This window comes from Dermacentor variabilis, chromosome 10, assembly GCF_050947875.1.
Source record: "Dermacentor variabilis isolate Ectoservices chromosome 10, ASM5094787v1, whole genome shotgun sequence".
Classification (NCBI taxonomy): Eukaryota; Metazoa; Arthropoda; class Arachnida; order Ixodida; family Ixodidae; genus Dermacentor; species Dermacentor variabilis.
Window position 1 is genome coordinate 35,897,859 of NC_134577.1, and position 12,432 is coordinate 35,910,290.

Here is a 12,432-nt window from a genome sequence, read left to right on the forward strand (position 1 = left end):
GCCACACGCACACAGAAGTGAACCCCGTGTTGTCAAGAGGGCCTGGGCGAACGGGGGGTATCACCACCGCCGCCGCTTCGAGCAGTCGCCGTTGGCACCCACCTCCTCTCCCAAAATTACAGGGTTCCCGCCGCCGCGTCGAGCCTAGCCGAGCTCCCCCGACAACACCACCGCCAAGACGAGCGAAGCAGTTTCTTTCTTCCAAGGAGGAGGGGGGGGGGGTTGCTTGGATGAAGGAGGAGAAGAGGCGAGCGAAAGAGAGAACGGAAAGAAGACAGCCCTCTGCCGCCTCTGCCACGCGACGCGGATATATATATTTTGCCCAGCTGTGCGCCACACCGACCCCGGGGGAGAACGAAGACGAAGAGGAGGCCATCGAGCACAGCCAGAGACACCGCAACCGACGCACGGGCAGCGCGAACACTCATCGCCAGCGAGCACGCGGTCGGGCAGTGCTAAAGGATCGCCGCTGCCCACGCACGTGAAACGATGGTCCGCAACGCAGCACCCCTCGATGGTGCTGAAAAACGTGCGTGTGAGTGTGAGAGAGGGAGCAGCTAGCTATAAAGTGACCAGTGTAATTGTTCGCGTAGGCGGAATCGAGGAGTACAACACAACAAATATGTATTCGCGACCAACGCCATAGCCTTTACGACTCACGGGAGGCATGCAAGCAGCCTGCGTAGGTAGGGGCAGTATTTCCGCGTCAGAATACAAATCTGCTCGTAATTTTTTTTTCTTTCTTCAGTAACACCAACAAAATTACTTTCTCATAACGGGTGGTGGATAGGGTCACTGTTCCAGTTTGGCATCGCAGTGCTTGCAAGCGATGACACGCTGTCCAATGTTTGTGGCATATCTGATGGTGAATGCATTAAGCAAGAAAATCAGGCCACAATTCATGTGTTTGCTACATCGCAACAAACTGCTCGGAGTCGCTGCGTGTACAACTGAAAGTAGAAGACAGTGTAGGAAGCAATGCAGTTTGCTTAACTGCATTTACCGTGGAGGTCACCAATCACGTTGATATCTTGGAATGCTAAGTCAGAGTTTGGCTTAGTGTTGCTGTACCACAAACATGCAACTCTGATCCAGCATGAGTTTCACCGCAAATATGATAAACTTACCTCGTCAAGCTGCTTGGCTGCATCAAAGTTGTCAGTGGTGAACGGCAGCTCATCATAGATTCCCTGCACACAAAAGAGATATGTGAGTGCTGCTGTTTTGTCAGACAGTGTTTTGACAATGACTATGCTTTTAAATATGAGGCTCTACAAAAAGGCTAGCAGATACATCATATAAAACACAGAAAAACAAGCCTTAAATTTTGTTATCACAATTCATGTTCAACAAATGACCTGCTGGAGGCATACAAAGTGATTTCGGTTGATGTATAAATGGCAGCTTGAAGCCATTGCAATTCCATGACGAATCTGATAAGCAGCCATTAACAATTGTCACCATGTTCAACAAGCCAAACAATACACGCAAATGATCCTTCAGTTTCTCATTTGTGGTTTTGGGACAGCAAAATGCAATAGCTGCAAAAATATCCATAAATGGCCCAGTTCCAACTGTTACAGCCAGTTATTACAGCTAGACTAGCCATGTGACACCCATGAATATTTACACAATAAGGACAGCGTGAATGTTATTATGGCAGAGCTGAGTGTCAGAGCAGTGCACCTTTTCTTGTGTTCAAATCCCTTGGCTATCTGCAAGAATCTATATGCAAGCACTAGACAAAGTGCACACACAATAATAAAGAGTGAGAACATGCTCAAGCAACAATTAAATGAAATGTTTTGTTATGTATTGATCAAGTGTGTCTGATTCTGTGGCAGGTAAAGTTTCATAAGCTGCCACTATCACATTCAGTAATTTGACATGTAAGATGATAGCAGTCCTTTGGTACGCCGAAAACCCCAGTGAATCACAAAGCATGCTTAGGACCTGTACTTTTTTTTCCCTATGATGACCCAGCGACCACATCAGCATACATTGTTTAGTGGAGCTTCAGTATTTTAATTTCATGCTCAATCTTTGACAGACATTTTTCATAGCCAAATTTGAACACTATTTGACAGCTCAACTGTTATTTGCAATTTACTTTTACATAATCAATGTGAATGTTGCAATTGCTAAAGTGGTTGATAAACCTATGTGGCAGATAGTTGCACACGGTACCATTGTCAGCAGTATTCAGTGTATAAGCAGGTAAAAGACATATAAAGGACTCAGCCACAGTGATAAGCTGCAACCATAATGCAGTCAACATTGGTGGTATATGTACCATTTATTGTTATGTAGCCCAAACCAGTGTTTCTGGAATAAAATAAGCCTACCAATATATGAACACTTCAACATGCATTCTTCTGAAGAAACACCATAGAGCAGCCTACTTTTCATGCCCTGCGGCTGTCTGTCCTCAAGGGTGCAATTTACAAATATACAAGGGACAGCTAAGGTTCAAGGGGAAGACTGAAATGGTTCGGCAAGACTCGCGCTTGAGGTGCGGTCCTGCTACATGTGAGCTTGCAATGTCATCTGAACCCCATGATCATTCAAAGTCATCAACTCTACTGAGGCTGTGTTACACAAGTTGATGTGTCAAAGAGATTTCAGAGGTATGTTTCTATGGTCACTCAAAGTGTGCTTCTGACAAATGCGTTCAGTCCTAACCTTAGTGGCAGATAAAACACTCGATGTGAGAAATTCTATTTGGAAATGGGCCTCCAGTGGCTGTACTAGAAGGGGCATTCATAAAGTTTGTACTATTGCAACCATAACTCTGGAGCACAATGTAGTCAAGGGTTCCAATGGAATAACGTCTCGTCAGGTAAAAGAAAAGAAGCAGGTCAATGACTACAGTAAGAACAAAATGACTCATTGAAATCTGTACGAATCCCTTGTTCACTGGGAACACATCCAGCTGGTAGCGGGTGTATGGTGACAGTCGCTGCACATTGCCACTAGCACTGCATGAACCTCTTCAGGCTTTTATCAATTGAAATGCGGAAAGTGGATCGCTGCCAATGCATCAAACAACTCTCCTGATGGACGCTGCTTATATTGTTTTGATGCCGTGGTTGTGTTCTGCGGTACATAGAACACGAATTTTTATATTCCGCTAAATCTAGAGAGACACGCATTCATTTTAGTGCCTATGAGGTATGCATGCTCTAAATTTATGGTATATGAGCTTTATGAGTGCTCCTCATAGAACACGCAGATATGCACATGTTCTCGTAACTGCAGTGCAAGGGCAGTCATAAGTCACAAGTCTGGTTAATGTGCATGACAAAGGCGCAGCCATCATCAGCAATCTCTAGCAAAGCTATTCACTTGTAGAGTGGTGGAGTATTCCATTCCAATTGCAGTGAACATGCAGGTTGATTTTCCAGCGGTGCTAGTACTTCCACACTGCCTCCTATTTGGTTCTTTTCTCCACAAGCAATCAGCGTGAGTCTAGCACTGTGATGCTTTGCACGTGTCTCGAACGTGTGAAATGCGACCCAACATTACTTATCTTTAAGAACCGATACAGTGGAATCTCAATAAAATGAAATCGCATCACACATGAAAATACATTTGCTATATCCAATATTCCTTTAGGCATATAGTCGTTACATGCCGATATTGGTGATAAACACTTGAAATTTACTTTTCTTTTTATCAGATAATTCATTATATCTGTGTTTGTTGTATCATGGTATGACAGTAATTAATTCTGTTTCATTATGATTGCTATTGGGAATGCTACTGAGAAGCTAAATACATATATGGCACTAAGTGTCATAATATATATGGAAATAAAGTGCCACAAACATTTTTATACCCAACAGTCCTTCAGGCCTGGGTACAGTGCAGCCACGACGGGGCACAGCCATCCCATCCAGCACTTAGCTACATCAGAACGGCCTTGTTCTCAGCCACAGCTGCTGCCTACCGCGATGTCTTTCGAAGAATGTATGAATGTCAACATTGTGCAGGCTCTGCAGTGCTTATAGGGCCATGTTTGTGAGGAGAAACTGGCCCAGGTAACTCCACCTTACCTTCTACTTGAAGAGTCTCTTATTAACAAGTTGCCTGCTTTACTAATGATTAATGTTATTTGCACACCGCATGAAACGAGGACTGGGGAACGACAGAAACAAGCGCAATGTCTGTCGTTTGCGGCAAATGTGTGTGCGCTTGTGCCTGTCGTTCCCCAGTCCTCGTTTCAAGTGGCGCGCAAATAACATTCATCATATGTTGTAACCAACTAGAACAACCCAGTACCCTGCTTTACTAAACTTAATTCAAACGAAGAAGAATATTTGGCCTAATAGTTCTGTGGAAACCTACAAGGTGGTGAGAAGTAATTAATAAAGGGAAAATGAGACATCCACCCAATTGTAGCAATTGCTACAAAGGAAACCTATACAGTTTTCTCGACCGAAAACCCTTGCAGTTGAAGAAAATTTCGTACTGGTCTGGGACTCGAACACGGGACCACCGCCTTTTCAGGGCAGCCGCCCTACCATCCGCTAGCTGCCTGGTTAGCTCAGATGGTAGAGTGGCTGCCCCGGAAAGGCGGTGGGGTCCCGGGTTCGAGTCCCGGACTAGGACGAATTTGTCTTCATCTGTGAGGCTTTTCTTTCGAGGAATTGGTATGGGTTACCTTTGTAGCAATTGCTACGATTGGCTGGGTGTCTGTCTCATTTTCCCTTTATTAAAGAAAAATTAAAAAAAAAATGAGGGCCTCGCCCCCGTAAGGAAGCCTTTGAAGGTACACTAAAGAGAAGAATGATTTCTTCTGTATCAGTAAATTAGCCTTCTACAATATCAAAAACATAAGACACTTGGTAAGCCAGAAAAAATGAAATAACAAAAGATGGGCAGCGACCCCTCCTTGCAGTTCCCGCACGAGCTTGTTTGCGATGTGACGTCATGGACTTTGACAGCGCCTTCTGGGGCCTAGTTATTTCTTCAGTGGTAAAAGACTACATTGCATTCTAAAGGGGCCGAAGATTGAACAGGGCTAGTTTCTTTGTTGAGCTAATGCAGCCTAAATTTGAAAAAAATACTTTCAAATCAGTGACATCAAAGCATTGGGGATACAGCATGAAATTCAATGACTGAAAATTCGACCTTCATTTTCTCGTCTAATAATCAACCTATTATTTTGGAATCAACAACATAAAAATTTTCAAAGAACGCTTTGATCGTTTAAACTGATTTATTCTTTGGATTTAGTGTCCTTTCAAGCTGCTGAAATATGCATCTTCTCAGTTTGATTTTATCCAACACATTTACATAACGCCGTACAAGTACACGATAACAACATGTAATGACTTGTTACATTGGCTTTGAGTCCCGCATAAGACTTTGTGTGTTGGAGTTTTAGGACATGGTGCCCTCATGCATGGATTTATTTAGAACTAAAGGAATTTGCAGGAGCTACAGCTGTAAAAAAAGAAGACACATTTTGGACTACAAGAGCTAACTTAACAATGTAAGCTCCAAATAGCTGTACAAATCAGTGCCGAAAAAAGAAAAGTGTAATCTAAGGTTTAATCACTGGTCATAAGAGCGCTACAAAACAGCAATATCATACAGCCATGTTAATCTCAGTCCAAAACAGGTGGCGATGAAACAGTGGGCCATGACAGCAACTGCTAGCATGCGGAGTGGTGTCCTTGCTGGCATTGTGGGGAAGCTCACTAGGTTGGAGAGTTAACTGTATCCGTGTGCCTTGGACCTGGTCTGACATTGCTTGTCACTAGAGTTTTGAGCCATCACATTTGAAATGCTCTGTTCAGACAACACATTCTATGGACATTGCTCTTAGAACAACCTATGGCATGCCTACAGATGCATGAGGCCTTTGCTGTGACAACACTTTACAGCCAGGATGGCGGCAATTTCTAGAGTATCACTTTTCAGTACGTAACAATGAAAATGGTTGTTCAGTTGCGATGATATCGTATCCAAACTAGGTGCACTGGAGAGCAATCTTTCTTTCGCAATTTCTCACGCAGGCATTGAATTTCGTTTACGCAGCTAACTATGAGAGGCCAAATATGAAAATACGAGTGAAGATTAAATTCACGGTTGGCTGTTTGAGATGAGTAGTAGCACATGCGGATAGCTAAATATAATAATAAAGAACGTGACAAGATTGCACACATACGTGATACTTCAGAACAATACGGGTTTGCGGGACGCGACCTCTACGCGCCTTCCTGGAGATACGGGACCACGTGACACGGCCCACCTGCCCTTCCCAAAACATTTCTCACTCGGACGGCTATGCATCGATAGTAATTCCAGGTGAATCTTTGGGTCCGCCACGCTGTATCATCGCCAGCCTCTGATATTACTTCGGCCTCCCTCCGAGCCGTGCGAGGCAGGTTCCAACACGATCCCGGTCGGCAAACACGCTCTTTTTGTTCGCTCGGTGAGGCTGGAGAGGATGCCTCGATATCGCGCTTTCCCCGATAAAGAGACCGGCATCTCGAACGCTGCACTGGCAATATAATCGGCGCACGCACTGTGCCAAGATTCTCCCCATTTAAAGATCCACGACCTACAGCGATACAGCGCAAGTTGCTAGGCTCTTTAAATGGCGACAGTGGGGAAGCGAAAGCATGAGTGCGCCTCAACTAGACATAAAAAAAGAAAAGAAATGAGGTAGCGAATGATAACGAACCCGTAACGAATAAAAAAAGAAATACGTTATGTTCGAGCACCTGTGCTGCGAAACGGATCGGGCTATGAACGTTGTTCGTTATAAACGTCACTTCATTATAGAGAAATCGCTCGAGGCACTGCCACCCAAACTGCCCTAAATAAAGCAAGCAAGCGCACTGAGCCGCCACACGGGCAATTTGTAGAACGGTGGCTGACTTTGGTTTCGGACTGTTCGGTATCGAAAAAACACAGTACACAGTTCACTGATCGCATGCCCTTTTTCCTTCGTGGGCTTAGAGATGAAATGAAGTTGACGATAATGGCGATGGCAAAACAATCATTTAGAACGGGCGGCCATTTCACTTGCTGAATCGAATAACGACGAAAAAAAAAAAAAAAAGCTGCGGTGTCGGTAACACTCGGAAGGAAGACGCAGGGATGCTCAGCCATCCGACGTGCCAGTAAGGTCGTTTCCGAAAGTGCATCGACATAAGCGGTATCTATGATCAGCCCCGCTATGAACGACAGGCGTCACGTAACATTCGAAGCACGACTCGAGGCAAAAGAGAGACAGAAAACACAGCATAATCACAAAGCACCCGGCGCGTACGGTGCTAGAAGAGCGAAAACGTGACCGTACGCGTCGAGGCGGCCTCGCCTCTTTTCAATCAATAAGCGCTACGGCAGCGAAGCACGGGAGAAAAAAAGAACGACAGCCACACGAACGACGCCAAGAAAAAAAAAAAAAGAAAGAGAGAAATATGACACTCGTCGCAGCATCCGCACCGCGAGCAGTAATCGACTCCATTCAGGAAATCGCCGGCAGCGCGCGTAGCTTGTCAGGTGCCGCGTACGATATCCGTACCCGAGCCCGAAAACGTCGCCCGCGCTGGTAAAACGAAAGCGTACACAAACATAGCAATGAGGCTCGTTCCTCGTGCCGCGTTTTTCGCAGCAAAAGCACCAACGCTCGATACAGCTCCGCAGGGGAAGAGCCGTGCGTTTTGTGTACGGAAGCTGGCAGATCAAGGCGCGACCGCAATGTTTTGCTTGTTTGTCGCTTCTAGAAACGAAATCTGGCACCGCTCGACGACACATGTCTTAGGGTCGCTCACCTGCATAGCCGTGACTCCCAGCTCCTCGTTGCTGATCTTGCGAAGGTGAGATCCCAGTGAACGCGCTTCCACTTGCAGATATATGCTGTCCGCGATCGCATCTTGCCGATCCGAGGCCGCACTTTCCGCCCCGGCGGCTGCCGAAGACTCCTTGGCGAGCGACGCGAGAAACAAGTTGCTCTTGAGAAACTCGTGCACTCCCGAGCGGTTCGCGAACTTGCCAATGTTCCCGAACAGTTTTATCGAGGGTTTGGCGTCGCCGCCCGCGGCACATCGCACACAGTCGAGGCACACGACAACGAAGACGACGGAGCCTAGAGCCGCAATTCTCCGGAGGTCCCGAAATTCGGAAGAACCCGCCGCCATGTTCCTCCTAGCGGGGGTCAACAAACACACACACGCACGGAGAACCCCGCCGCGCTGCAAGCCCTCTTCAGAGGCTCGGTGAAGATGAGCCTGAGCAGCCGACGACTTCGTCAGGTAGCCGTCGCTGGCCGCTGTAGCCGATTCATTGTGCCAGGTCGCACACCAACAAGGCCACCGCGGCGGCTCCACAAACGCGACCTGACCACCACCACAACACAAGATCACACAAGCCGCCCGACTGCCGCATGTCCGACACCTTGCGTCCGACGGCGTCTGCCATTAATGGGCGGTGAAGGCAAAGCAATAACGTGATAGGTCTGTAGCAAAATGTTCATTTTCTCAATTAAAACGTATGTCTTCCACTATTTTATTATACAAATAATTAAAGTAATTTTATTTAATTTAACAAACATATTTTCATTTTAAGAAAGGTCCAAAAACAACTATTTGCCGCGGATCTGCAATTCAATATGGCTGCGCCCACACGCTGTAAACATGGAGCAAACAGCAGCTGATTTGTGACCAGTTCGGCGATGAAGCAAGGGCAGCATGATTTCCCTGGCTAATAAACATGTGGCACTTATCACTCGTAGTGTTATTAGACACATATATATGCCTGTCAGTGTTTCCCTCTCGCAGCCAGGGCACTCGAGAACAGCTCGCTTACAGGCGCGAAGGCGCTTGCACACGGGAAACAGTGAGCAAGAAAAATACTTCCGTAGTTTCATAAACTTTTCACGCTTGGAAAATTCTGTTCATTCTTCATCCTGCCTACGTGCGCTTGCCTTTTCAGAGTCCCGCTGCGAAGTGCGCTACGAATGGAAGGATCCCAAGTCTGACGACGAAGTGTGAGTTGTTCGTAGGAACTAACAGTACTCTCTTCTTTTTTTTTCCCCACCAGGTTCACTGCTGCTGTGCTTATTGTGCACTTTCTCACTGCAGAGTCAATATTACCTACGTAAGAAAAGATGGATCGAAAGTGCCAGTACGGGGGAAAGTTGGTGACAACCTCATGTATTTAGCTCATCGCTATGGCGTCGAGGTGGAAGGTACGACAACTATTAGGTCGCGGGCCGTAAGGCACTTTGCGTTTCACCATACGTGCTGCGCTCTCGCACACGCATTGTGCGAGGCGATAGAGTTCGACCACGATTTGTTAACGCAGGCGTTGCGTTCACTGTCGCAGGTGCTTGCGAAGCTTCCCTAGCGTGCACGACGTGTCACGTGTACGTGAGGGAGGATTACTGCGACAAGCTACCAGAGCCCGATGAAAAGTAATTCGCGCCTCCGCCTAATGCGTATAGTTTGCAAAAGAAAAGCGCGAAATAAGTTTAATCTCGCCTCTGCCCTTTCCTTCAGAGAGGAGGACCTCCTGGACCTGGCGCCATTCCTCAAAGAGAACTCCAGGCTTGGTAAGAAGGCATTGAAAATTTTTGCTTGTGCCTAGAGATCTGTCCTTGTATACGGCATTTCAGTATATTTAACAGCTTAGCCTATATGAAAATTGGGAAATGTTAAAATGCATGCATTAGCTTGCTTTAAACCACTTCTCTCTTCCGGTTATATGAAAAAGCAGCTTGCACCTTTCACCTTGGGGTTCTTCTAAAGTCCAATTGAGCTACGTGCAAGTCGTATTGTATCTGCTATGTAGCTCTTGTGCATACATTTCATATATCCCAGAAGCTCCAGGAGGGCAATCTTGTATACTCCCACAAAGACATGACAATATTCTTTTCCTGACAGGTTTGATTGAAGCTCATTCGGTAACGCACAATGGCACAAATAAGAGTGGCATCATTGCTAAGCCTGGAAGGATGGAACTGCACATTCGGATTTCTTGCTTGCAATAAATGCACAAGAATAATAGGGTTTTTTATGTTGCAGAGTGGTAGTTTGGCCACGAGCCAAGCCATAGCAAGGTATTCTAGATCAATTTTGATTAGGTGTGCTTCTTTTAGCATGCCCCGAAACTTCAACACACAAACATTTTTGCATTCTTCTCTCATCAGTACGTGTGGCTATCACGACTAGGGGTCGAACTTGTGACCTTGTGCTCAGGAGCACAATGTCACAGCTCTTAATACTGTCACTTTCGATTGCACCCGATTGCAATCAAAACTACCATGTGTGATTAGGCCTACGCTGCTACTAAGCCACCACTCCTTGAAAACAGAACCCTTCATAGGCTTGTTGCTTTTATTTGCAGAAGAGTGACTCAAGCAATCTGTTCCATTTTTTTTTTTTTAGATGTCACTGGCATTCTACCTTCTATGGCTGAACCAACACATAACCAGTCATTCCATTTTTGTTGATTCTGTCGAAAACAGTGGTGAGGCACGGTAGAGTCATGACTGTGCGCAGATAAGAAAGGAAACAATCCCAGGTGACTTTGGTTTCTGAGCGTTGTGAAGGATGCAAGTGTTTATTTACAGGATGCCAGATCATACTGACCAAGGACTTGGAAGGGATGGAGGTGACATTGCCAATGGCAACACGCAACTTCTACGTTGACGGTCACGTGCCCCAGCCGCACTAAAAGCGGTGCTCTGCTTGCCCATGCCACTATTCGATTTATTGTATAGATTTACTTGTTATTAAAACCATGCTCGGTTAACTTTCCCGGCAGACGTCGTCGTTAGAGGTACAAGCTGGCTGCAAATACAATGTCCCTCTTGATGAGCTTGACGGCTGAAACACACAACGAGGCCACATCATGTAAGAGATTGAAAAACACTGCACACACGCTGAACACACCACGGTGTCTACTTGCATAAATAATTGAAGTTTTCTTTTTAACATATGCTATTAACCCTGCAATTCTCAGCATTCACTTATGCTGTGCTGGGTTTAATACTTCAGGATTATGATTTAAACATGGGCAACAACACACAGTCAATAGCAGCATTTTTTATATATATACTGGAGTGATATTTCAGATGTTTATAGCTCAACGTAGTTCAGATTGTACTTAAATAATGGTTCATTGAGCTTTCTTATACAGATGTACTCTCCATAGCCAGAAATAAAGGTGAGCAAGTTTTTCTTGACGTGCAACTAACTGTGTTTGAGCATTACTGGGTCGAATTCAAGAAAGGTGAGAAATACTTTGCATTTTGTTAAGAAAACAAAAATAACACTGTCTCTGAGTATTTACAGAGCTATGAATTTAAACAAGACTCCTTCATTGTAGCTTGTGTGTTCAGACTGCACATCTACGTCATAACATAGCTGGTCGCACTATCCAATCAGGATACAAAAATAGCAAGCTGTACTAGAATAGAAGAGTTTCAATGTTACACCGTTAATACTATGTGAAAAGCAGGCACAGCTTGACTGAGCAGCGTAGAAAAGACAGGACAAATAAACGGAGAGGACGAGTCGCCTACAGAACACTACTTATTTGTCTTGTCTTTCCCGCACTGTTCAGTGAGACCTGCCTTGTCAATAAGCCCAGGTTTCTGCCCTCAGGCACATCTATTAATGCCAGATCACCCACACTATTCTCGTTGAGATTGTACAAAATGCCACCTGAAATGTTTCAACATCTTTTGCTTCCTGCAGAACAGAACTATAGTGCCTTTCAAACCAGAATTAACAAAGAAGCAACTGTCCACAGATGTTTGCGACCGAAGGGTAACAAATTGATCTACATGGTTTACCCTACGGATTGATTACCAGGATACTACCCTCCACTACTAAAGAGAACTTGGCATGAAGCGAGATTCCCGAAGGTTTTACCAAACAGACCACTTTTTCCATGTGATTGCAAGCTGCAACAGTGCTCAGCCAATCTGACCATGGAGCAATTAAGTACAAAAAACATTTTCTTATGCACATCATGGGGACATCACAACACTTACCTTCTGAAAATTTGTTTTCCAGTTCTGTGTTTCCTATGCACTTTGCAGCCTGGATTATCTGCCGTAGCAATTCCTCCAGCCTCCGCATACACCTAATTATGCTCCCTGAAAGGTACCATCAAAAATTTTAACAATTAAAGTTGCACAGGAAATCATTGGCCTATAGAGGCAATACTGCAGTGAATCAAATCATCTGACACAACTCAAGGAGGCATGGGTGCAATATTTAACTTCTTGTAACATTAACTTTCTTTTTTCCCTTGCACCTAAAGGTATTGGATTTCATGGTGAAAACATTCAAAGTTATAAATTTGTTTTTCCGTAGATGAAATTTGTGGGCTTGGCACAGAAAAGCCACAGTAACCATTACGTAACCAGGAAAAAAGTATCTGCTTTGAGCAATGCACATGAGCTGA

At 45.1% G+C, this 12,432-nt stretch overlaps 3 protein-coding genes across 4 annotated transcripts in view; 1 reads left to right on the forward strand and 2 right to left on the reverse strand.

The window, feature by feature from the left end:
- LOC142560312 (VWFA and cache domain-containing protein 1) overlaps window positions 1-8,444 on the reverse strand; it is a 78,520-nt gene extending 70,076 nt beyond the window's left edge. Inside the window, exons 1-2 of the mRNA XM_075672307.1 lie at window positions 7,791-8,444; window positions 1,128-1,190 (exon numbers count right to left, since the gene is read on the reverse strand). Coding sequence (XP_075528422.1) covers window positions 1,128-1,190; window positions 7,791-8,156 — 429 coding nt within the window. The 5' untranslated portion in view covers window positions 8,157-8,444. The remainder of the gene's footprint in view (window positions 1-1,127; window positions 1,191-7,790) is intronic.
- Window positions 8,445-8,607: 163 nt separating this feature from the next.
- Fdx1 (Adrenodoxin-like protein 1, mitochondrial Ferredoxin 1) lies at window positions 8,608-10,775 on the forward strand. Of its 2 annotated transcripts, none has more exons than XM_075672316.1 (6): window positions 8,608-8,853; window positions 8,950-9,004; window positions 9,099-9,205; window positions 9,343-9,430; window positions 9,516-9,568; window positions 10,404-10,539. In XM_075672316.1, the coding sequence occupies exons 1-6, from the start codon at window positions 8,706-8,708 to the stop codon at window positions 10,466-10,468; spliced, it is 516 nt and encodes a 171-aa protein (XP_075528431.1). In that variant the 5' UTR covers window positions 8,608-8,705; the 3' UTR covers window positions 10,469-10,539. The 2 variants fall into 2 exon arrangements, with proteins under 2 accessions (XP_075528431.1, XP_075528430.1); XM_075672315.1 differs by lacking the exon at window positions 10,404-10,539 and adding an exon at window positions 10,589-10,775 and having other exon boundaries at window positions 8,611-8,853.
- The window catches only part of Mtr4 (exosome RNA helicase Mtr4), a 38,711-nt gene continuing 36,823 nt past the window's right edge, over window positions 10,545-12,432 (reverse strand). The window contains exons 25-26 of the mRNA XM_075672308.1: window positions 12,017-12,121; window positions 10,545-10,844 (exon numbers count right to left, since the gene is read on the reverse strand). Coding sequence (XP_075528423.1) covers window positions 10,792-10,844; window positions 12,017-12,121 — 158 coding nt within the window. The 3' untranslated portion in view covers window positions 10,545-10,791. The remainder of the gene's footprint in view (window positions 10,845-12,016; window positions 12,122-12,432) is intronic.

What these genes read in the sequence shown, in the direction of transcription:
- Fdx1 (XM_075672315.1), top strand. Translation starts at nt 8,706, where the DNA reads ATGATTTCCCTGGCTAATAAACATGTGGCACTTATCACTCGTAGTGTT. An exon ending in CTATGGCGTCGAGGTGGAAG is followed by an intron (nt 9,206 to 9,342) that starts GTACGACAACTA and finishes TCACTGTCGCAG; the next exon opens with GTGCTTGCGAAGCTTCCCTA. An exon ending in CTACCAGAGCCCGATGAAAA is followed by an intron (nt 9,431 to 9,515) that starts GTAATTCGCGCC and finishes CCTTTCCTTCAG; the next exon opens with AGAGGAGGACCTCCTGGACC.